Genomic DNA, 25,331 nt, shown 5'->3' with positions numbered 1-25,331 from the left:
CCTCAACACAGGCCTTTCTACTACTAGGATTTTCTTATTATAGTTTTGTGTACATATTTCTATTATTCGGTTACTTTAGCAGAATTTAAATGTTACAGATGTTTGCTGCTTCTTCATAATAATTGTTTGTGAACTGGCAAATAACATTGTTCTAAATAGCTTTTTATGAAAAGAGATGCAGCAGCCCCAAACAATGCAATCTGACAAATCCTACTTTCATATCTGATGAAATGACAGAGTGTTTTTCTTCCAATCTTCATAGCTCACTTCCCCTGTGTCTTGATTGTTCTGTGTACAATCTGCATTTATCATTCATGTTTCTGCAGGGTGTGAGGAAGCTTCTTGTCAGGATCTAACACAAAGGCTGATGAAGAGAGTCTGCGATGAAAGCGCTGATATCATTCAGGTTTGCTATTATGCTAAATAGCCATTGTCTAGTCTGTGAAATGTGTCCTCTCCATTCATTATCGGAGGTGGGATGGAGTATATTAAATGTTACATCTACACACCAGAATCGATTCATAGACCATGGGGGTGTATATATATATATATATATATATATATATATATATGTGTGTATATATATATATATATATATATATATGTATATGTGTGTGTGTGTGTGTGTGTGTGTATATAGATATATATTTTATTGACTTGTATCTTAGTGCAGACTTCTGGGAAAATCAGTGAGCCAATCGCACAAGCAGGAAATTATGTTTCTGGGGGGCGTTCTGTTTACAGAACGCCTTCAAGTAGTCATATTGCATTTTACAGAAAATGACAGAGCTGCAGATTGAAAAGGAAAGGTCATTTTTAATAACATTCAATTACAATATGATTTGTGTAGCAGTTGTATACACTGTATTATTTTTGTTTTGTTTTATTTGATACCCCCCCCCCCTACCCAGAAAGTGGAGTTACCCTTTAACCACTTCAGCTCTGGAAGGTTTACCCCCCTTCATGACCAGGCCATTTTTTGCGATACGGCACTGCGTTACTTTAACTGACAATTTCATGCGACGCTGTATCCAAATAAAATTCATGTCTTTTTTTTTCCCCCACAAATAGAGCTTTCTTTTGGTGGTATTTGATCACCTCTGCAGTTTTTATATTTTGCACTATAAGCAAAAAAAAAAAAAGATCGACAATTTTGGAAAAAAACAATATTTTTTACTTTCTGCTATAAAACATACCCAATAAAAAAATTTTAAATATCGAATTTCTTCATTAATTTAGACCAATATATATTCTGCTACATATTTTTGGTAAAAAAAATCCCAATAAGCTTATAATGATTGGTTTGCGCAAAAGTTATAGCGTCTACAAACTATGGGATAGATTTATTTATTTTTTACTAATAATGGTGGCTATCAGGGACTTATAGCCGGACTGTGATATTGCGGCAGACAAATCAGACTCCTAACTGACACTTTTGACACTTTTTGGGGACCAGTGACACTAATACAGTGATCTGTGCTAAAAAAATATGCACTGTCACTGTACTGATGACACTGGCAGGGAAAGGGTTAACATCATGGGTGATCAAAGGGATAACTGTGTTCCCTGGGAGTGCTTTCTAACTGTGTGGGGGTTGGTTGCACTGTGGGAAGACAGAGATCTGTGTATCTGCTCAGCAGAAACACAAGATCGCTGCCTTCTCTTGTCACAGAACAGTGGTCTTGTTGTTTACATAGGCAGACCACCATTCTCACTATCTCCCGAATGATCGGAGGGTCCCCGGCGGAACCCACTGATTGTAGAATCGCAGTGGGAGTGGGGCGCTGGCGGTGCGCGTGGGCACCCCAGACCTAGAAGTGCCAGATCACATACTTAGTATGTTCTCTGGTGCCGAGTGGCCGCCCTACCCTATTATATCTGCATGGGGCGATTGTAAGCAGGTTAAACTTCTGCTGTCACTTGCTGCAGGGTGCTTCTGCTGCTGTTTGTTCTTCTCTGTCCCTTTTTCCTGTGGGCCTGTTGCTGCTATTTAGCTGGTTTGTTGCCCACCCCTCGATTTAATGCTTGAGGACCTTCCATTTGTGAATTGATTCCTGTGTTCTGTACTGTATGATAAAAAATAATAGGAATTTCGAAATGTTATTGCACTTCAGTAAATTTGCTGTATTTATAAAGAGAGGAATGTTACAAAACTTTATAACATTGGCCACTCAGAAGAAGTAAAAATCAATTGCATTTATTGTTCATTCACAACACATTATCCTAGTTTCTTTATGTGCCTACAAAAATATTCACACCCTATAGATTAGAGATTTAAAACTGTAAACTTATCACACATTTTAGGCCTCTTCTTAAAACATATGCTATTTGCTAATGCTGTCCTTGGTGTACATTGCACCCTTTCAACATCTAGACACTGGTTTAAGTGCATGGGTGAGACATAGCTCAGTCCCGAAATTTATGAACTGGCTCATACGAGAAAAAAAAAATGCCCAAGGAACTTATATGAGGTACACCATAAAGAAGAAAATTCAATGTTTAAATCAATGCAATTTTTATTTAAAACAAGTACATGTTAAAAACTTTTACATAGGTATCCAAAACCATAAAATGCACAAATCAGCAATTCAAATACAAACAATGCTATTTAGCAACATCATAACAAAGCAGAGATGATCAAGCAGCAGCATACATCTCGTGACACTAGGGCCAATCTCCATAATGGATCTGGAAGAATACTTGCAAAGTGAATGGCTGTAACCTCAAATGTGAAAGAAAAATTAAGCGTTTTGCTAACAGGCGTGGAAAACAACCAGTAGGTGCAACTGAGACCCCACTATGCAGGGAGGAATAGAAAAATAACTGAACTGCTCCAAACAGAGTGTCAGATGAGAAAAGAAAATCCAAAAAACAAAGATTAAAAACAAGACACTAAGTAAGATGAGAGATGACAAAGTATTAACGACCCCTAAAAATGTGAACCAGCCCCTAAAGCACATACAGAAGAGTAGACCACAAATGCAGAAGGAAAATAAAAGGGAGAAAGGGGACAAATCATAATGAGAAGCATTTAATAGAGTGAACCAACACCAAACAAAACAAAAAGGTATACATCTAAGGCCATAGATGGGATGGAGCGAATGTCTTTGCCGCAACCACCTGCACCCTCCCGTGGAGCTATTGTGTTCTCCCCCGCCAGGAGAACACAGTGTTTATTGCTAGCGGGTCTAACAGCCGCTAGCAATAATCGCGTGTAAAATCCGGCAGGCTGATTGTACCCAAGTTGATCAATCAATTAACTTGGGTACATTCAGCCTGCGCATACATGGTTCAAAACTCAGCGGGTGCCTGCTTAATCGGCTGAGATTCAAACCTTCTCTGGCCAAATTAAAGTGACTAACTTACTCTGTATGGGAGATAAGACCCACCAATTAAATGCAGCAACGGTCTGCGCAGAGCAACAGTACTAATGCCACTAATATGCTGCCCTCTTATATTCCACCTGGGGGCAGCGATCTACTCCTCCAGCACCATGTGGGAGAGGACAAGCCACACTGAGGCCGCCGAAGACCAGCAGCAACTAATTCCACCTTAAGAATGGTGGCCACATGGAATTGCTCATGAATGAAGGTGTGTTGACTCACCAGGCCAACGCATGTGCGTTGGTCCATAGGCGCCGGCAACATGACTGCTGCAACAAAAAGACCAACTGCACGATACTGCAGCAGCCAGAGGTGTAGGCACCACCCCTCAGGAAGAGGTTATCCTCAAAAAAAAAGAAAAAGAAAGAGAAGAAACACTACCACCAAACCCCCAAAATCTGGGACAAAAAAGAGAAAAAAAAATCCTCTGTTTATGATGTTGCTAAATATTATTGCTCATTCATGTATTTTTGGCACATTTATGTTTTTTTTATATGGTACCTATTTAAATGTTTTTAATATTTACTTGTTTTGAATAAAAATTGTATGGTTTGCACATTGAATTGTTTTTTTCTTTATGGCGTACCTCCTTCAAAGGCCCTCCTTCAAAGGCCCATGGGGCATTCTTTTTGTATGAGTTAGTTCATACATTGCCACCATGACAAGAGACCCAAGCTGTCCGGAATTTTTGCAGCTTTAATTTGCTCCATGAAAGATGTCCATTACCACCACAATTCCCTGTTACTGAAAGTGCATAACACAATACATCACCACTACAATTCATTTGACACGTAATAAGTCTTATATTACATTATTGAAACATAGAAGCTTAACGGTTATTCCAATATATTTATTTCCATCAGGCTGTGCTTGGTAAAGAGACAGAGCAGGAAATCCAATCACAGCAAGAGAGAAGAGAAGATGAAAAGACTTACAGCACATCCTTATCACTGCGCAGGACCACAGTGCAAAGTAAAGACCTCTTTCTGAGCTTGTATTGAACGTGTTCATTGTGAGAAAAATATGCATAGAGTTGCACTGAGCAGGCACAAATTGCATAGTCTCTGGCTACAGGGAGCTTTGTGGGCTTTTTTGTCATTAGAGACTGCAGAAAGTCTGTTGCTTTCAGACTAGCAGGCTTGCAGCGAGTTTGCATGATTAGCAAGGCACAACCTTTATGTAGTGCCACTAAACAGGAAACAGGGCCTTTATGTGTGATAATAAGCAATTATGGCTGCCTTCATTTTTATTTATATACAGTATATACACACTACTTTTGCAAAAGTTTTAAGCACGTGTGAAAAAATGCTGCAAAGAAAGCTTTCAGAAATAAAAGTGTTAATAGTTTATTTTTATCAATTACCAATATGAATTAAAAAGAAACAAGTAAATGAACAGAAGATAAATCCAAATCCAATCAATAGTTTAGTGTGACCACCCTTTTGTTTTCACAACAGTATCAATTCTTCTAGGTACACTTGCACACAGTTTTTGAAGAAACTTGGCAGGTAGGTTGTTTTAAACATCTTGGAGAACTAACCACATATCATCAGTGGATGTAGGCGGCCTCAAATGCTTCTGTCTCTTAATGTAATCCCAGACAGACTCCATGATGTTGAGATCAGGGCTCTGTGGGGGGCAAACCATCACTTCCAGGACTCCTTGTTCTTCTTTACACTGAAGATACACTATATTACCAAAAGTATTGGGACACCTGCGTTTACATGCACATTAACTTTAATGGCATCCCAGCCTTTGTCTGTAGGGTGCAATATTGAGTTGGCCCACCCTTTGCAGCAATAATAGCTTCAACTCGTCTGGGAAGGCTGTCCACAAGGAGCATGGAGTTAATACATTACACTTCCTTCCCATTGTCCTTTCCATAGATACTTCCTTGTGTTCTTCTTTAACATTCAGTAAACTTCCAAGTCTTTTCTCACTTGGTATTTTACTTTACCGCAGCTCTGCAGAGCAATCTGAGCACACTGCTGGAGAAGTTTGTAGAGGAATACAAACAGATGGCTGATCTATCCACATATATAGGAAAGGTAAGCTCTATGATTTATATATGTGGTTAGTATGTTGGATCAGCTGTTTTTGCCATGATCATTTTGGCACTGGAGTTTAGGCACAGAGGTTTTGTGGCATTACGTTCTTTATTCTTTATGTAACTCTTGTATTATTTTTGGTGTAATAGCCAAGCTTTTGTTGCAATAGTCCCGTTCAACGGTCAAATAACTATAAGAAATAGGGATGTGGGGATGGGTTCAGCTTAAAGGATAGTTTCACTTACAAAAAAAAAAAAGAAACAAATAGGTGTGAGGCTAAAGTGGAGTTTAATGGTACCATAATACTACACACATATTGATAAAACAAAATAAATTTTTATTGCGTTTTACAACAACTAGTGATGCACGGAATTTTCGGCCGCCGAAACATATCGGCCGAAAATGGCCTTTTCGGCATTTTGCCGAAAAGGAAATTTTGCCGAAAATGGGGGTGGGGCCCAGTCCCTGGTGCTGCCCATTACGGGGGTGTCCTTCTGGCGCACCGCAGTCCTCTCCTCTCCTCTCTTCTCCTCCCCTCCCCTCCCTCCCTCATCGCCGCGATCTCCGTTGTGATACGGAGCTTAACTACATAGACCGCAGTAACAATGTCCCGCCTCCTGTGACAGACGGCACACTGATCCAATGGTGGGACATTGAATCAGTGTGACGTGATTACAGGGGGCGGGACATCGTTACTGCGACCCGGGCAATTCAAATGCAGCTCCGTGACACACGGAGATCGCCGCTCTGATTCGGGCACTGGCAAGCTGCATGACGGGCACAGGCAGGCTGCATTTTATGGGTACATGCGGGCTGCATGATGGGCACTGGTGAGGCTGCATTGATCTCTTGTATTATGTCTGCAGTCTCTGACCCTCTCCTGTACTATGTCTGCAGTCTCTGACCATCTCCTGTATTATGTCTGCAGTCTCTGACCCTCTCCTGTACTATGTCTGCAGTCTCTGACCCTCTCCTATACTGTGTCTGCAGTCTCTGACCCTCTCCTGTACTGTGTCTGCAGTCTCTGACCCTCTCCTGTACTGTCTCTGCAGTCTCTGACCCTCTCCTGTACTGTCTCTGCAGTCTCTGACCCTCTCCTGTACTGTGTCTGCAGTCTCTGACCCTCTCCTGTACTGTGTCTGCAGTCTCTGACCCTCTCCTGTACTGTGTCTGCAGTCTCTGACCCTCTCCTGTACTGTGTCTGCAGTCTCTGACCCTCTCCTGTACTATGTCTGCAGTCTCTGACCATCTCCTCTACCATGTCTGCAGTCACTGACAATCTCCTCTACCATGTCCGCAGTCTCTGACCATCTCCTCTACCATGTTCCCAGTCTCTGACCATCTCCTCTACCATGTTCCCAGTCTCTGACCATCTCCTGTACCATGTCCCCAGTCTCTGACCATCTCCTGTATAAAAATATTTTTAAAAACAGTCGCTTTCGGTATCGGTGCTGTTTCGGAATTGGTTTTCGGAATCAAGGAACATTTATTTTCGGTATCATTTTCGGCACCAAAAAACCCATTCGGTGCATCCCTAACAACAACATATTTAAAACATACAATTTTAAAACTCTGTCAAGTCTGAGAAAGGGGATAAAACTGAGAGGAATAGTAATACCAGTTCACCCTGTAGTAATCATACTAGCATGCTTGACCTGTTTCGCGGACAGTACTCCGCTTCTTCAGGAGCTTTGTTTGCATGTATATGATGTTTATAAGACAGAGATCATGTATAATACTACAAAATAGAAAAAGAAAAACATGTTTACACATAATAACAAGAAAAATGCATGTTTGATAAAACAATTGCATGTGCGGGTGCCAGTGCATTTGCAACATGTTACACCCTGAATATGGGTGTTAACATGTTACAAAAGGTAAACTTCTCCTTTTAATGGTTAGGATAATGGTAAGGGATCTGTAAAGATAAGAATAAAAATGAAAAATATTGTGTGGTGGCTGCTTTCATTTTCTTCATTTCAAGCCAAGTAGATTTTCTGCAAGTACAGAAACATACCTATTAGAGATGGGCTCAGGCGTGTTCGGGATCCTAGTCTCTGCCCACCTGCCTGATCCCGCCAGGAAGTTGACACTGCACACCGCTAATCACAGGAAGTATGACCTTTCCCAGTCTGTGCAGCTGCGGACCGGGAAATGCCTCGCTGCCTGTGATTAGAGGTGTGCAGTGTCGGCTTCCTGGCTGGATCAGGCAGGTGGGCTGGTACTAAGAACTGGAACACGCCTGAGCCCATCCCTACTGTTAATCTTGACAGGAAACCAGTATCCTTGTAACTTCCTGTGGACTAAACTGATGTCTCAAACAGCTTTCCCAGCTATCTTCTGTGGAGTGCAAAAATACCTCAAACATTGGGGTTGATTTGCTAAAGGCAAATAGACTGTGTGCTTTGCAAAGTTCAGTTGCTCCAGAGCTTAGTAAATGAGCAGAAGCTCTGCTGACTTCCATCATCCAATCATGTGCAAGCAAAAATGCTGTTTTTTTTTTTTTTTCCTTGCACATGATTGTCCTTTGCAAAGTGAACCTTTACCTCATTTACCAAGCTCTGGAGCAACTGCACTTTGCAAAGTGCACAGTCTATTTTTCCTTTAGTAAATCTCCCCCATTGCTGTTAGTTTTCCCAGCTATCTTCTGTGTTCTGCAAAACAGCTCCACCCTGCGTAATGGAGATTAATAGAGGTGGAGGAGGAGGTGTTTGTAGTCCCAATCAGGAGAGCAGCCTAAGGTGACAACTCTGCTCCTCCAAGGATAAAGTACAATGAGTGTGTATTGTCACCCTAGAACAAAAAGTTCAGGATCACCAAATGAAAACAAATAGAAAAGCCTGAAAAAGGAAACAAATACAACTATCACATATGAACGACTAGTAAGCTGTGATATATTACATCTTTTTGGGGTTTAAAAATGTTTTAAAGGCATACTTTGGCATAAAAAGTTTGTGTACACTTGACTGCTACACCTTTATGAGGTTGTTGGACATCCCATTCCAAAACCATGGGCATTAATATGACCCATCTTTTATCTTCCACTCTAAAGCCAAAATAACATTCATGAGGTAAAGTACTGAAATTAATCTGGTAACAGAATCTGGTGCAGTTATGCATAGTAATCTGCTTCTACGTTTTATTGTCAAAGCTTTAAAGTGGTTGTAAACCTATTACAACCACTTTAACCCACAGGTAAGCCTAGATTAAGGCTTACCTGTAGGTGCAAGAAATATCTCCCAAACCTAAAAGATTTAGGAGATATTTGCAGAAATAGCGGCACTGATGTCTGCGGCGCATGCGCTGTAGATATCGGGCGCAGGCGCACTGTGTGTGCCGTTTCTAACGGCGATCATGCCGTTAGTGGTGGCACCAGCGCGCATGCGCGGGAGTGATGTCATCGCGGCTCCGGCCAGTCACAGCGACGGAGCCGCGATACCCGGAAGTCACTCCGGAATAGATGGCGGCGTCGGAGGAGGCAAACGAGGGCCGATGCGGGGCTTCGATCTCAGGTAAGTAATTCATAATGAGCTAGTATGCTATGCATACTAGTTCATTATGCCTTTGTCTTGTAGGGTGTATTTTTTTTTTTTTTTCAGAGACTTTACTTCCTCTTTAAGGTTACATTCACATATAGCTGAGCGTTTTCAGGCTATTTTGAGCATTTTTTTGAGCAGATTTGCAAATATTGTAAGCGTTTCTTCAGATGTTTTTTTAACTAAAAGGTGTGGAGTGCTGCTTAACCACTTGCCACCCGCTCACCATCAAATTACGGAGGGACGGGACGGTGCGGCTCTCGTTCTGAGTGGACATCATATGACAGCGCCTGCGGCTCTTTAACCATGTGATCGGCTGTGTCCAATCACAGCCGGTCACATGTAAACACGGAAGTGCTGTAAATCATCTCTCCTCGCCTCACACTGAAAGAGTGTGTGGTGAGGAGAGCCGAACAGCGGCATCTCCTTGCAGGGGAGAATAGGGAGAGTAATTAGGGCACTGATCATCGGTGCCCTGATTAAAGGAAAGATGCAACAGTGCCACCAATCTGTAAACATTTTTCTCATGTTTAGTTTGGGCACGTTTAGTGATGAGCACAAGACTTATAAGCGTTACTTAACTGCAGCAGACAAAAATCAGGCCTCCTGACCTGCACTACAGGACTGTACTCTGTGGCAGAGCTGTGTAAATCTCGGAACTGGATAGACAGAACAACTCCTGTACATGTTTGTTTTTTTGTGTTTGTGTATTTAGCTGCTCGCTTTGAGTTTAGCCTTAAAGTGATTCTAAAGGCAGAATTCTATGCCTTAAAGCGGAACTTCAGTAATTTTCTCAACTATCTATTAAATCTTCTGCCCTTGTTGTTTTAACTTTGTATAGTAAAACATTTTTTTTTCTGCCAATAAATACCTTATTGTGGTCATTCAGTACCTTATTGTACTGAATGACCATCTAAGCTGCACATCCCCGCCTTAACTCAGGCCCCCTTATTTGCTGCATTGAGAGTTGGACCCAGGATCGTCGGCTCGGCTGCAGAGTTTGATGGAAAGGACAGCAGCAACTAGAAAATGTTTTTTTAAACAATATATATAACAGTATATAGCCAGATATTGAAACAAGAACTAGGCTCGTTCTCGTTATGTGACACGGCAAATAAGCGGCACTGCGCATGCGCGATGACGCTAAGCCTCAAGGGAATTGTAGTTTGAGTTTAGCCTTAAAGCGGTAGTAAACCTGCTGACTTTTTTTTTTTTCTTCAGTCATTTTTTCATCTTTCCATCTATTAAATCTTCTGCCCTTGTTAGTTTAACTTTGTATAGTAAAACATTTTTTTTCTGCCAATAAATACCTTATACAGCCCACTTCCTGTTTCTTGTCTGGTAAAAAGCCTAGGATTATGACATCATGCACAGCCCCCCCCCCCCCCTCTCTCTCGCTCTCGCTCTCTCATATTTTTGTGAGAGTTTGCCAGGAAGGGAGGGGGCATGAGTCATAAGAGGGCCAATGAGAGCTTCATAGCTGGAGGTGTGTGTCTGTGTAAATCCAGGAAGTGAACAGGCAGCAGCTTCAGCTGCCCACAGTTAAAATGGTTGCAGTCAGACTCAGTGGAAGGAGATTTCTGCAGCATATTTGACAAGTACAGAATCACAGTATATATAAAATAAAATGCAAAGTGGTTGGAGGGAAGCTTTAGAATGGCAAAGATGTTTTTATTACAAATTATGTGTGCAGACTGCAGTTCCTCTTTAAGACAAAAAACCTTCTGTGTGCAGCAGCGCCCCTAATACTTACCTGTGACCCCTCTAGATCCAGCGATGTGCACGAAAACTTCGGCTGCTCGGGACTTTCTCTCCTGATTGGCCTAGATACTGCAGCGGTTGCAACTGGCTCCTGCTGCTTTCAATCAAAGTCAGAGAGCCAATGAGGAGAGAGAGGGGGCTGGGTCAAACCATGGCGCCATGTCTGAATGGACACACAGAGCAGTGGCTCAGCTCAGGTGCCCCCATAGCAAGCTGCTTGCTGTGGGGGCACTCAGCAGTAGGGAGGGGCCAGGATCGCTGACGAGAGACTCAAGAAGAGGAGGATTGGGGCTGCTCTGTGTAAAACCACTACATAGAGCTGGTAAGTATGACATGTTTGTTATTTTTAAATGAAAAAAAAGGAGACTTTAATAAGTGTTCTCAGTGAATATTTGGCTATACACATCCTCTGTTTTGCAATTACAGGATCATTTTAAAATATTATCTGGATAATGAAGGTTTAAATGCAAAGTTGTCTTATGTCCCTTGCTCTTATTAATTATTTACTGAAGTAAAAGGAAGGAGCAATTCAAATTCTATTGACACAGTTCTTGGCGAGTTTTCATTGTAAGCCAGACTTCCTGTTGGAAAAGATAATGAAGCGTGTGAATTAAAACCTGTATTGTTGATGTACAGACTATTATCTGTGTATGTTTTATCTCCTGCTTATTTCAGACATCAGATCTTTCAGTGAATAAAGAGCAACCCGACATCCCTCAGGTGAAGCAGATTGTGATTATTTCCCAGGATTTAGCTCCAAGTCAATCAGGTAAATACATAATCTTAGAATTGATATGCATTGCAATGTTTTCTATGCAGCAGGTGCTAAAAGGGAAAATATGGTGGCTTAGGGATTTGCATTGTGGCCTTGCAGCTTTAAGGTCCTTCTGTAACATTATGAGAAAACATGGCCAAAGGTTAATGAGAGAAAAACAAAAACCAAAAAAAAAATAATAAAAAAATGGGAAGACTCAATTGACTACTAAGTATTTTTCTGCCATCACTTTTCTATGTTTCTATGGGTGTACAGAGGCTTCTCCTGAGCCCTTTCTTTTTTTTTTTTTGTGTTTTTTTTTTTTCGTTCAGCCCACTGGGTTGAATGAAAAAAACCTGCTAGTGTGTACCAGGCTTTAGATCCACTGAGCCTGAATGCTTTTGCTGACAGGAAGTAGAGAGATGGTAGATACCTCCAACACCAACTTGTTTAGGAGCAAACAAATACCCAACAGCCATGATTTCCTCTGAGATTTGTCAGACAGAGTGAGTTGAGGTGTCTGCTGTTGACCGAAACACTAAAACAGGAAGCTGCATTTAAAGTGGTTGTAACCCTAAAAAATAAAAAAAATAAATATATATCTTGATCCTTTAAAGCATGTTATACAGCACAGTGCTTGTGCTGTGTCATTTTTCACCCTCTATGTACTAAAAATCCTCGTTGATCCTGCCGGTTACTCTGTCCCTGTCTCTGCTGACCATGGTAATCAGGCTGCTGAGCCCTGATTACCGTGGTCAGTCTATGTGCCTACGTCATACGTTGTTCTTCTCTCTCCCCCTCCCTGCCTGTCAGCTCGGGGGTATGTAGTATTAACATTAAGAAATCCTGTAATCCACATTGTTACAGTATTATATCATGTGCACTGTGTGTCTGTATAAAATTGTTGTGATAAATACTTTACTTACAGTGCCACTGGGCGCTCCGTGACCCGCTGGAGCTCTCTTCCTCTCCACCCGGCTAACGTCAGCTTGGAATCTCGGCCCCTCCCTCTGTAGTGCTTGGAGTGGGGAAGGAGAGCTCAGGTGGGTCATGTGAGCGACCAACGGCACTGTAAATAAGGTTTTACACAAAGGCACACACTGCACATGATATAATCCTGTAACACACGGGATTACAGGATTTTTTTTAATGTTGAATTTACAACCACTTTAAGTCAGCAGCTATGGACAGAGATCAGTGCCTGGACAATGCAAAAAAAAAAAAAAAAATCATCATGGTTGAGCTCAGAGTGATTTTCTTTTCTTCTTTTTTTTTTTTTTTTAACAGATTGACCATTTTTTTTTTAGCAGATGGGAAAGTCAACAGTGTTTAAACTTAAACACTTTGAGATCATTACAGCTACCTCCTGAGTGAAAAGCATTAATTAGAAATAAATGAGACCATGAACTGAACCTTTATAAATTTCTTTGAAAGTGCATTCTCCATTTCAAAAATTCCAGCTGTCAAAAAGGCACCAAACAGATTTCTCAATGGGGTAGATTTACTAAAACTGATGTACTCGGAATCTGGTGCAGCTGTGCATGATAGCCAGTCAACTTCAGCTTTTTCAATTAAGCTTTGGCAATAAAACCTGGAAGCTTAATAGTTTCTGTGCAGAGTTGCACCAGATTTTCATTCTTCAGTTTTTAGTAAACCCCCATAAGTGCTTCTTCTAACTGCTGCACAGAACAGTGCACACGTAATGATGTGCAACCACCATTTAGTGCAGTAGTACAGTGAGACAATGGGTTTAATAGCTTTGGCTGTTATTCAGCCTGGAGGACGGGAGACATCTGGTAGCAGAAGGGAATTAAGGGGAAGGAGGGCTTCTCTGTATTGAAGGTGAGTATTGCAGTTTTTGGGCTATTGTTCTGCTTTAACATATCGAGAGACATTAGTTGATAATTGTTCCACTATACCCTGTCCGTATCCTAAAGAGAAACGGTCACATGACGGTGTAACTGTCTAAGGGTTCTGTAAAGTCTATGGTTGCCTTTACTTTTACACAGCAGCCAGGTGTTCTCTAGAGTCCCTGGAGGATATGCTTACACAGTGTCATTTTTGTATGTTTTCCTCAGATGTCCAGGAACGGCTGACTCTCCCACCATCAGAGGAGGCCGAGAACCTTAAAGCGGAGTTCAACCTGCAGAGAGCTCAGCTAGAAGAGAAGCACTCTGGAGAAATTGAGCACCTGCGTTCGTATTTCCAGCAGCAGCTGAAAGAGAATGAAGACCGTTTCTCCAAAGAGATAGTTCATCTGCAGGAACGGCTCCAGGACGTCAATGTCAGCCCTCTTCCACCCAGGTAGACTGATGATGAGATTGAAGAAGTATTTGTTACAAATCAGTTTGGTTGTTTTTTTATTATATTTTATTTTTTTTACTATTCGAAAGATAGATAGGAACAAAAAGTACCCCCTGGTACTGTGGGACTTTAAGGGCAGACTATAATTGATACTTATATTGATTAAAACATTAAAGCGGAGTTCCACCCAAAAGTGAAACTTCCGCTCATTTGTCTCCTCTCCCCCTCCGGTGCCACAATTGGCACCTTTCGGTAAGGAGGGGGGACAGGATACCTGACAGGTATCCTGTTCTCACTTCCAGGAGTTCAGGCTGCAGCCTGTGACATTACCACGGGGCTCCCTCCTCCTCCCTCCTCCTCTCCCTGTCGCCAGGCCAAAAGGAGAGAGGAGCGGCGCCTCGCGCATGCACAGTAGGGTCTCTGGCATGAAGCTGTAAGGCTACGCTGTCAGGTACCCTTACCTGCAATGGAGGCGGCAGCACCCGACAGCTGATGGAAACATCAGCTGCGGTGCCGACATCGCTGGACTCCAGGACAGGTAAGTGTCCTATTGTTAAAAGCCAGCAGCTGCAGTATGTGTAGCACCTGGCTTTTAATTTTAATTACCAGTAGTGCATGCCTATCTCACTTCAAGATTAGGCAAACACAGATTGTAATTATTCCAAAGATCTTCCAAATAGGCGCAGTCCACTTAAAGGCTTCACCTCCACCGCTGTCCTCTCCCCATTCAGTGGTTAGATTTCATCGCCAGCATAAAAAAAAAAACCTCATAGTTTAGTATCTTAAACATCTAAATTTATTTGACACAAGTAATTAAGGTACTCACAAAAGCTGTGTAGGCTTAAGCTGAAAATGAAGCATGTATATGTGTCGGCAAAGATATACAGAGAAGCCGCCGGCCGACAGTCACTTCAATTCTTCCCAGCTCACAGAAATGTCAAAAATGGCAGAACACAGTTCCTACTCTCTCCCAGCGTTGGGCTCTGCACCTACATGTTTCGTCCAAGTGGGATCATCCCCTTAATAAAGTCAGAATGGATGAAAAATGTAGGGGCGGAGCCTAATGCTGAGTGTGATCAGGAACTATGTCCTGTTAAAAAAAAGCACAAACAACCTTATCTTTTTTTTTTGTATAGACAGCTAAAATCCCTGTGTTTTTGGGTGCCTGGGAGGCAAAGGGGCAGTGTACAGGCTGCTGCCAGCAGCCTGTCAAAAGTCGTGACAGACTGTCATACATTTCGGCTGTACAAGGCTCCAATCAGGGCTTTGTTTAGGCCTGTATGTGTTCAGGAATGTAAGTCCGCGGAATTCCTGCACTCAGGGCATATGTCCCTGAACACATACAGCCCGAAACATGAGCAAAGATCAGAACAACTTAGACGCCTACAGTTGCCTTGTATATGAGCCTATCATAAATTTTGACAGGCTGCTGACAGCTGTATGCTGCATCTTTGCCTTCTGGATGTCTGAAACGGTTGGTATTTTAGGTTGTAGGGGCCAGATCACCTGTGTGCATGAGCCCTAAGCTCTGGTAAGCTGAGATTCATTAAAAGATTTTTTGGGATTTAGATACAATTTAACTCTGTGTGTCCCAGAACCATAATTAGTACATAATTTTGTACCTCTTCTGGGCAGCAAGTTTCATACCTTTTACTTTAATACAACTTTATGCTGTCTAATCAGGATTGCAGGTATCCTTTACCACATCCCATCCCTTTGTGCCTACTCATCAAACCCACAGTCTCTCTATTGATACTGTAACACCCTCCTCATTTTACTGCCTGAGCCGCTATAAAGCAGTGCTGTGCTGACTGCAGCAGTCTAGGCAGTAAAGTGAGGAGGGTGTTGCAGTATCAACAGGGAGACTGTGGGCTTGATAAGTAGGCCTTCGATAGCTGTCCCAGGCTGTAAGAGTCATCTCTGCATCATCTTTTGCTTTCAGAGAAGCTCTGTAGCATCTGGGTAATGAATACGAGATTGCAAATCCTTAAAGTGGAACCTCCAGCAGATCCGCCGGCTCAGTGAGGGATCTGTCCACTGTTCCTTGCTGGGCAGGCAGATGACAGATCTGTGTTCACTCTGCTTACGCAGAGCAGACACGGACACAGCCCACTCTTCGCTATGGTCGGATTTACATCCGTTTTACATCCGACTGTCGTTAGTTCTGACCTGCTAGATGGATGGGGATTGGATGCCCCATTTGTCTGTTTTTATCGGATCGGATGTAGGCAAAAAATGTCCATTGGAATCCACCGCCCCATAGAGGGCAATGTATGGTCCGATCGGGTCCGCCAAAAAAACTGACAGGTTGGCCCAATCGGTCCGCCCATGTGAAAGGGGCCATAGTGCTAACGAAGCAAACTTCTGGTGGTTTCCATGTTCAAACTCCAATATTGTACATCTGTCCCAATTAATAAATTAGTAAACTCAAATCAATAGCAAGTTCAAAGTGCTGTTCAAAATAGTGCGTAAAGGTGCAAAATGAATTTTTAATTTGTGCTCCGGTCACACATTAGTGCTCCAGTGCCCGTGCCCTCTGGAGTAAATCACTCACCAAAACAAGGGTCAAATAGCACTTATAATCCTTTCTCCACCTTGAGCTGCTCCACACCTAAGGAACTTTAAGCCTAGTAGACACTACTAGTTTTTTTTTTTTTTTCTTTAACTCAGCGGGCTGAGTGAAAAAAACTTGACAGCTTGGGAGCAGCCGATGTACAAACTATGTGATGTTAGTACAGTGATCTCCCCTGCTGAGCTATTGTGTACTGACTGGGGGGAAGGCCCCCCCCCCCACCAGAACACTCCAGTCATCGCTGATCGGATGCCGATCCACAGACCTTATTCGGTCATGCCCCTTTGACAGAAGCCAGAAGGCTTCTGTTGGATCGGCTGCCGTACACATGGGCCAAATGTCAGCTGTTTTTTTATTGAACCCGGCCGATGCAGCCGATATTCTGCCTGTGTGTACTAGGCTTAAGTCAGAAAATGAACCCCTGCTAGATCACTTCAGGCTGGCCTCTTTTGCAGGTTTAGCTATTAAAACATTAAAAATTAAAATCCATTAAAACTCTCCCACCCTGCTCTGCACATACTCAGTTGTTCCATTTTTTTTTTTGGCACTGTACCTAAAATCAGATCCACTAGAGGCCCATTTATTGACAGCCTAAAGATTTACTCCTGCCCAGGGTCTCTGGGCTTCACCAAAATGGCAGCTTCCAGCAAGAAAAAACAGGAGCAATACTGGAGACAATTTACAGCTCACACTAATTCTAGTAGCATACTGTAGTTATTAATATGGGATGTTTTTTTGAGCCTTATTTTTTTTATCAAGTTGTTATGGGTAAAGTTCTGCTTTATGTCTCCGCTTCTCCTGCCAGCACCCACAGTCAAGGCAAATCACCAAAGTAAATGGATAGAAATCATCTGTTCCCCTCCAAGGCATATATAAAGCACAGACCGGGAAGCGGCTGATCGCCTAAAAATTCTTTATGAAAAAATACCACAAAAAATAAAACCAGTATGCTCACATATTATCGTGCCTGAATCCTGGCATAGCACCCGGAATAGTCAGCTCAGCCTGTAGGGGGAGAGCGCCTCTACTCAGCAATTACTATGGAGCCAGCGTGCCTTCCAGCTTAGAGCGGAAGTGACGTCACATCCAGTGGCCCTTCCGGGTGCCAGGGTTCAGGCACAATAATATGCGAGTGCAATGGTTTTATTTTTGTGGAATTTTTAAATACAGTAAAACCTTGGTTTGAGAGTAACTTGGTTTGAGAGCGTTTTGCAAGACAAGCAAAATTTTTAAATAAATTTTGACTTAATATACAAGCGATGTCTTGATATACAAGTAGCGTCACATCACAACTGAGTATAAAAGAGAAGAGAGACTCCTCCAAGTGTAGCAATATGGTTACATTTAATGAAGGTACAACATTTAGCAACATATTGCTACACTTAGAGGCGCCTCTCTTCTCTTTTATACTCTGTAGCTCCTGTTGGATTTTGCTTCTAATCCCCTTGTGGAGGCTGCCATTTGTGGATGGACATTTTATGGTTACACAACCCATCACATTGCTATAATCTTTTTATATGGGCTATAAACTGAAGGATTTATGAAAAAATGGTTGTGGAACGAATGATTTATTTCCATTATTTCTTATGGGGAAATTTGCTTTGATATACAAGTGCTTTGGATTACAAGCATGTTTCCGGAACAATTTATGCTCGCAATCCAAGGTTTTACTGTAAAGCGATTTTATGTGATGAATCTCTACTCTAGAGGGAACAATGTGGGATTGGGGCACAAGATAAAAGTTAATTTTGCACCTTTGTGCTCTATTTTGTATAGATCTTTAGACTTGCTATGGACTTAAGTTTAATATTTTATTATTGAACATGGGGTTTGAACATGGGAAATACCAAAAGTTTGCACCATTTGCACTTTTTCAGTGTAAGTTTGCATATGTTTATTTGCACTTTTTCCAGCATATTTATTGTTTGCACTATTTTTATTGTATTGTTCACACTATTTCAAGGGCATCTGAGAACTGCTAAATATTTCTCCGTTTTGTACAGTTTGGTGGTATTGGGAACACACCGATTAGCAGCTGCTGGGCATATTCATTTGGGGAGATTATTTATATAGTAGTGAGCGCAGGTGTCCATTAATTCATTTATACTTGCAGGTTAATTGGCTCCTGTCTTTTAGTATGTGAAGTAGGGACTTTAGCTTATAAGAGGGGCAGGGACAGATGTGAATGTTTACTATTTAAAGCACTGCGTAAATTGTTGTCGCTATATAAAAGCTTGCAATAGATAAAATGACGTTGCACTTTGTTTCTTTCAGGGATCTGTGTGCAAATGAGCCTGGAGCTGAGCTTGGGTTACAAGAAGGGACCATATTCCAGAGTGTTTATGATTCATTTGCTGAAATACTGAAGGTAAACAATGCATATAATAAGACATGGAGTGCAGGGCATTAATCTTTATTTGTATAGCGCCATCTATGCACACACCCCAGTACTATGTTGGTTGGTAACACACCTAGCAGTGGATGCAGAAAGCAGACGCTCGCACTGCAGGGACTCTGAACCTCCTCTGTCTATAAGGCTCTTATTTTATTCCTGGATTTTTAAACCTGAAGTTTTAACTGGAGCAGTCATGTTGTTCACCTGATCTGTGGTAAAGCACAGGCGCATTAACTGGTGGTAGGTGATACATTTATTATGTAATGATTTTGTTTGGCCATTTTTCATATTCTGTGTATTGTTTTATCTGATCTCACCCTGGAAACGTATGCTTTGTTATGCCATACATACACTATATTGTCAAAAGTATTGTGGCGCCTGCCTTTACACGCACGTGAACTTTTTTTTTTTTTTTTTATTAAGGAATGTGCATTACAGTAACAAATTCAATAAAATGCTCAACCTGAGCACCAAAGCAGTTAAAGTACATTTGAACCGACATGTATAAGGTTATTTAAAAATGTATATACAGCTTGCTTGGATCAGAAAATAGAAGATATATAAAGCTTTCAATGAGTCTCCGTTATTTCCCTGGGTATGAAAATTCAACATTAATGCCCCATACACGCGATCGGACTTTCCGACAACAAAACCATGGATTTTTGTTTGAAGGTTGTTGGCTCCAACTTGTCGAGCATACACACGGTCACACAAATGTTGGCCAACAATTACGAATGTGGGAACGCGGTGACATACGACGAGCCAAGAAAAAATTCATTAGCCAGTGCGGCTCCTTCTGCTTGATTCCGAGCATGAGTGAACTTTTGTGCGACAGACTTGTGTGCACACGATTGGAAATTCCGACAACAAAGTTTTGTTGGCGGAAAATTTGAGAACCTGCTAGCCAACATTTGTTGGCGGAAAGTCCGCCAACAAATGTTCGATGGAGCGTACACACGGTCGGATTTTGCGCTAACAAGCTCACATCCAACATTTGTTGTCTGAAAATCCGATTGTGTGTACGGGGCTTGAATTCTGACAGTTGTTATACTTTATGTCTGAGTCAATGGGTTTCTCAGTCACTGGAAATGGCAAGGGTAGATGCGCACCACACATCCCAAATCTTATTATATTTTGTTGGGCACCCTCTGTGTTCATATACAAGTTTTTCATATGGCAGTATTTGGTTTACCATTTTTCTCCACATATGGACAGAAGGAGGACTGGATTGAAGCCACTTGCAATGGCCTTCTTAGCCAGAAACAACGTCTCTTTCAGTAGAGCTCTGTGATACTTCTGATACTGATCACACATGAAATTTAATGACAACCCAGTCTTAGTCCGTAGGGTTCAATATGGAGTTGGCCCACCCTTTGCAGCTATAACAGCTTCAACTCTTTTAGGAAGGCTGTCCACAAGGTTTAGGAGTGTGTCTATGGGAATGTTTGACCATTCTTCCAGAAGCACATTTGTGAAGTCAGACACTGATGTTGGACGAGAAGGCCTGGCTCGCAGTCTCCGCTTTAGATCATCCCAAAGGTGTTCTGTTGGGTTGAAGTCAGGACTCTGTGCAGGCCAGTCAAGTTCCTCCACCCCAAACTTGTTCATAAATGTCTTTATGGACCTTGCTTTGTATACTGGTGCGCAGTCATGTTGCAACAGGAAGGGGCCATCTCCAAACTGTTTCCACAAAGTTGGGAGCATGAAATTGTCCAAAACATCTTGGTATGCTGACGGCCTAAGAGTTCCCTTCACTGGAACTAAGGGGCCAAGCCCAACCCCTGAAAAACTACAGCACGTCATAATCCCCCAAGGTCCATAAAGACATGTATGAGCGAGTTTAGGGTGGAAGAACTTGACTGACCTGCACAGAGTCCTGACCTTAACCCAATAGAACACCTTTGGGATGAAATTGAGCGCAGACTTGCGAGCCAGGCCTTCTCATCCAACATCAGTGCCAGACCTCACAAATGCGCTTCTGGAAGAATGGTCAATCATTCCCATAGACACACTCCTAAACCTTGTGGACAGCCTTCCCAGAAGAGTTGAAGCTGTTATAGCTGCAAAGGGTGGGCCAACTCAATATTGAACCCTACAGACTAAGACTGGGATACCATTAAAGTTCATGTGTGTGTAAAGGCAGGGGTCCCAATACTTTTGACAATATAGTGTATATTGCTGCTTGCCTGTATTTTAGCTTTAAACTTTTGAAGGCCACCAAAAATGCCAAAGTTAGATATTAATTGTTTTAAGTATTACATTTAGTAAGCAACAAGTCCACTATAAGGTAGTATTGGTCAACTCGGGCACTTTTTTTTTGGCAGCGTTTAAAAGAACGGGATAAAAGGATTTTTTATACTGGCCTATGGATTTTTGGCACAGTGAAAATATGATGTTCCAGATCTGAGCTTATATATACTGGCCAACACCAGTCTAAAGAGCTTTTTTTTAACAGCTGATGTGCAGAGAAGTTGAAATTGCTGTAGTGTACAATAATGTTGCATGGTATGTACCTCCATATAGAGTTATTTTGAGTAGAGGTAAAACATCTGTACTGGGGGTTGCTGGAACAAAATCCATATAATGTGTACTCTCACAATTGTACTATATTTTTGAGCTGTATACGTTTCGAAGACAAGGCAGTGCATGAGCATTGCCCCTCTGTGTACATGCTGCCAGTATGACGTCTCTCTACAGATCAGAATCTTGTCTGAGCCTCCCAACCAATGCACATTCATATGTTGGTTATTGCAAGTCTTCTGCAAAATGTAAATAAAAACAGTGACTTGGACGGGGTTCAAAATATCAAAAATGTGCATTGGGACTGTATAGATCAAAACTCCTTTAGTTCATCCCCCACAGCTGTTACCCTCTTGTATAACTTGACCTTCTCTCGTAGATTGTAAGCTCTAACGAGCAGGGCCCTCTGATTCCCCCTGTATTGAATTGTATTGTAATTGTACTGTCTGCCCTCATGTTGTAAAGCGCTGCGTAAACTGTCGGCGCTATATAAATCCTGTATAATAATAATAAAAAACAGTTTTTTTTTTTCTCTTTAACAGTTAGACGAAACTGCTCAGATGGGAGACTCCTCACTAAAGATGCCCATTGGGCCCATTTATCAGGAGCTGCAAAGTCTTAGGCAGGCCTTGTTCTCCAAATATGTGGAGGAAGTTATTGCTTTAAAAAAGCAACACAAGGCAGAATTGGATCAGCTGAGAGTCGACCTGACGGAGAAGTTCAGCGTGGAGAAGGCAGCTCTGAGACAGGAAATCGTCCAGCTCACAAGAGCCAAGCAAGAGACTGCAAATGGCGGTTTCCAGCCTACCTTGTGTCCAATCACAGAGGAGAAGAGCGACGCGGACCTCAGTCAGTTGCTGGAGGAGCGCTACCAGGAGAAGATTGAGCAAGAAATTGCACGAGTGAGTTTGGTTCTGGGTTCATACAGATTACAGATAATTCACAACTGACAAATTACATTTTGTAAGCCTTTAGCCTGGGTTCACACTAGTGCATGTGGAACACCACGTGTGATTCGCACAGGAATTGCACTGCATTCTTGTGCACATCACATGCAATGTCTGTGTAATGCAATTTGAGCCATACATTTGCTCAAAATCTATATCAATATGGTGCAGGGCCCTTTTTTCACACTCATGCGATGCGATTCTGACAATCGCACTGCGTTATTGCAATTTGTTTCAGTGTCTCTAATCTAACATTGATACCCGCAGATCGCAAGGACACTGTGCGTTTGCAATGCAGTGCGGGAAATGCACAGGATTCGGTGCATGTCCTGCATTGCATTAGTGTGAATCAGGGATTACAGTGAACCTGTACTAGCTGTGTTGGGCTACGATCATCTCATGTCTTTTGTATACTAAAAGTGTTATAAAGTCTCAGTGTTTTTCATAGAATGCTTTAAGGTGAAAAACCTTTCATGCTGCAGCTGCCCCTCAGAGCCCCCCTTTTACTTACCTGAGCACAATCTTTTCAATGACGAGAACGAGCACAGCAGCTCCAGCCGCTGTCTCGGGTCCTAATTGGATAGATTGATAGCAGCAGGAGCCATTGGCTCCTGCTGCTGTCAATGAAATCCAGTGACACGAGAGCCAGGGGACGGGGCCGAGTCTTGCTGTCTGTGTCAGTGGACGCAGCAGAAGGACTCAGGAGCGCGCCCGCACAAGTGCCCCCATGGAATGCGGCTCTCCGTGGGGGCACTCAAGAAGAGGAGGAGCTGGGAGCACTGCTGGGGGACCCGAGAAGAGGAGGATAGGGGCCATTCTGTGCAAAACCCTTGCACAGAGGAGGTAAGTATAACATGTTTGTTTTTTTTAAACCTGAACCTTTAGTATCACTTTTAAAGTATAACTAAAGACAAAAAAACTTTTTTCTTTCTAGTTTTGGACAGGGTGGAGAGAGATTAGAACACCTATTTTTTTTATTGTTGTCTGTGCCCCCCCCCCCCCCCATTAGGGAGATTCCATTATCATTGAAAGTAAAAGAAAAAAAATCCCAAATTTTGGTTTGTCCCCAGAAAAGTAATGGAGGATAAATCTTCCAATGGGGACACTAGTTCTTTTGACCTGGGGGGCCCCCAAGGGATTCCCCTAATTTCCTGGGATTTCCTCTTACTTGCTGTTTTGGCTATGGGGCTTTATAACCCTCCCTTACTCTATCCAAAAAAAAAAGTTTTACCTATAATTCTACTTTAAAACCTGAAACTCTGAGGCCATTGTTAACTTTCCTTCTGCAAATGCTTGTTGCCTGGCTTTTTATGCTGACCCTTTGATTTCAATGCTTGGAGTACCTAACAGAATAAGTAGCCCTTATACAGATATTTCTCTGAAAAAAGGTTTACTTTACAGCTTAAACACCGTGCAGGAAACTGAGTCTGCACATGTGATGAACAAATATGGCTGTCCCCTTGTACATGTATAATTACATACAAACTATGTAAGCAACTAGTTTTCTAAAACATTAAAAGATACTGAAAAAATATGAATATTAAGACGATCACATTAATGTATATATGTAGAAAAAAGCGTAAAACGAATATGGGTGCTTTTTAACCTTTTCATTTTCAGGGGTCACGAGATTGTGGTCACCAGACTGGTGTCTTACGGTAAAGTGTGTATTGCAGTGCAGTGCCATGGAGTGTCATTTGATATAATGGCACAACACACTGTATAGTAGCAGCCAGTGCAAACACTGCAGCTCACCACAATGCATCGCAAGCAGAACAACTGGTGCTGTCCTATTTTGATGCGCATTTGAAACGCATGTTCAATGCAGCTAAGCAATTTCCCATTGACTTTAAGAGAGTAGCGTAGAAGACTGTTCTGAGACTGCATTGCACCTGCTTTGCTTTTCTTTGCACACAGCATGTCTTATTGAGGTGGGTTTAAATTTCAGGTAAAACAGGTCAAACATGACATTTTCTTATCAAACGCTGCCCTGCATTTGAATGGAAAAAGCTGTGTTTGACAAGTACGTCCATCTACAAGAGCCCAAAGAAGGGGTTACTTTAAATCAGTTGTAAAGGGTATTTATTATTTTATTTAAAAAAAACAAAAAAAAACATGGTATACCTGATACCATGCAGCCTGGAACCTCCTCTTCTGTAATCCCCTACCGGCGCTCTTGGCTACTCCTCTTCTCTGTGTGCCATCTTAGGAAGCTGCTTCCTATGGTGGCACACCTGTGGCCTCATTCCTGAGCTGGGCTCTGTGCGTCCATTAACACACACAGCACGGCTCAGCCCCGCCCCCTCACAGGATTTGAATGACAGCAGAAGGAACCAATGGCTCCCACAGCTGTCTCAGAGGTATAGCACTGGATTGAAATAGGATAAATGATAATGATAAAATGTAATTGTCAAACAAGTATGTTGTACCTTCTAGGTGTAAGAATATAAAAATGTAATTAGTTCTATTGTTACAAAGAAATGCCCATTATTTTGAAGAACATGCTTGATTTAATACATAATGATCATATCGTTTGAAGTTTGCTGATATTGCAATCCAGCTTTATTTTTCCTTGTTGGCGAGTCATTGGATTATTACTGTGTAGTTATCAGCCAAGCACCTTTCCACACTTCATACAGAGTTTCTCCTTTCTTGTTAAGGTTATCGTTGAGATGTCGATTGCATTTGCCCAACAAACTGAGCTTGCTCGACTGTCCTCCTTGGAGGTGGCTGAACAGCAGAACTTTTCCAAGGATCAGACTGCGGCCCCTGAACAGGACGCTGATAAGCAGACACTGGATGCACAAGGAGAAGAGCTGGAACAACAGGAGGGCATCCAGTTAAAAGATTTTCCAGTGACTGATACTAGTGATGTAGATTTTGATGTTCGTCAACATGAAGATCCAACCCCTGGCGCACAAGATACCAAAACTGAAACAAAGACCCAGCCCAAAGAAAGAGCCATGATTCTCAAAGAGGAGGTAAGAGCAGAATCTTTGTTTATTTAAAGGCATCTAAAGCCAAAGTTGTAACACGTGCATAGAAGCTGTATTACATGCTGAAAGACCATGTAAACCATCCAGGCTTTGTTATACAATTACATTGCATAGG

General features: G+C 42.1%; 1 protein-coding gene across 7 annotated transcripts in view; it reads left to right on the top strand.

Annotated features, from left to right (window-relative positions):
* The window catches only part of AKAP9 (A-kinase anchoring protein 9), a 377,557-nt gene that overhangs the window by 112,766 nt on the left and 239,460 nt on the right, over positions 1-25,331 (top strand). For all 7 annotated transcript variants that reach the window (XM_073629643.1, XM_073629641.1, XM_073629642.1 and 4 more), the window contains 8 exons: positions 327-406; positions 4,247-4,355; positions 5,346-5,431; positions 11,404-11,497; positions 13,561-13,786; positions 18,633-18,726; positions 21,816-22,175; positions 24,881-25,201. In XM_073629643.1, coding sequence (XP_073485744.1) covers positions 327-406; positions 4,247-4,355; positions 5,346-5,431; positions 11,404-11,497; positions 13,561-13,786; positions 18,633-18,726; positions 21,816-22,175; positions 24,881-25,201 — 1,370 coding nt within the window. The remainder of the gene's footprint in view (positions 1-326; positions 407-4,246; positions 4,356-5,345; positions 5,432-11,403; positions 11,498-13,560; positions 13,787-18,632; positions 18,727-21,815; positions 22,176-24,880; positions 25,202-25,331) is intronic.

Source organism: Aquarana catesbeiana, linkage group LG05, assembly GCF_042186555.1.
Source record: "Aquarana catesbeiana isolate 2022-GZ linkage group LG05, ASM4218655v1, whole genome shotgun sequence".
Taxonomy (NCBI): Eukaryota; Metazoa; Chordata; class Amphibia; order Anura; family Ranidae; genus Aquarana; species Aquarana catesbeiana.
The sequence above is the reverse complement of the archived record's forward strand: the minus strand, read 5'-3'. Positions and strand labels throughout refer to the sequence as shown.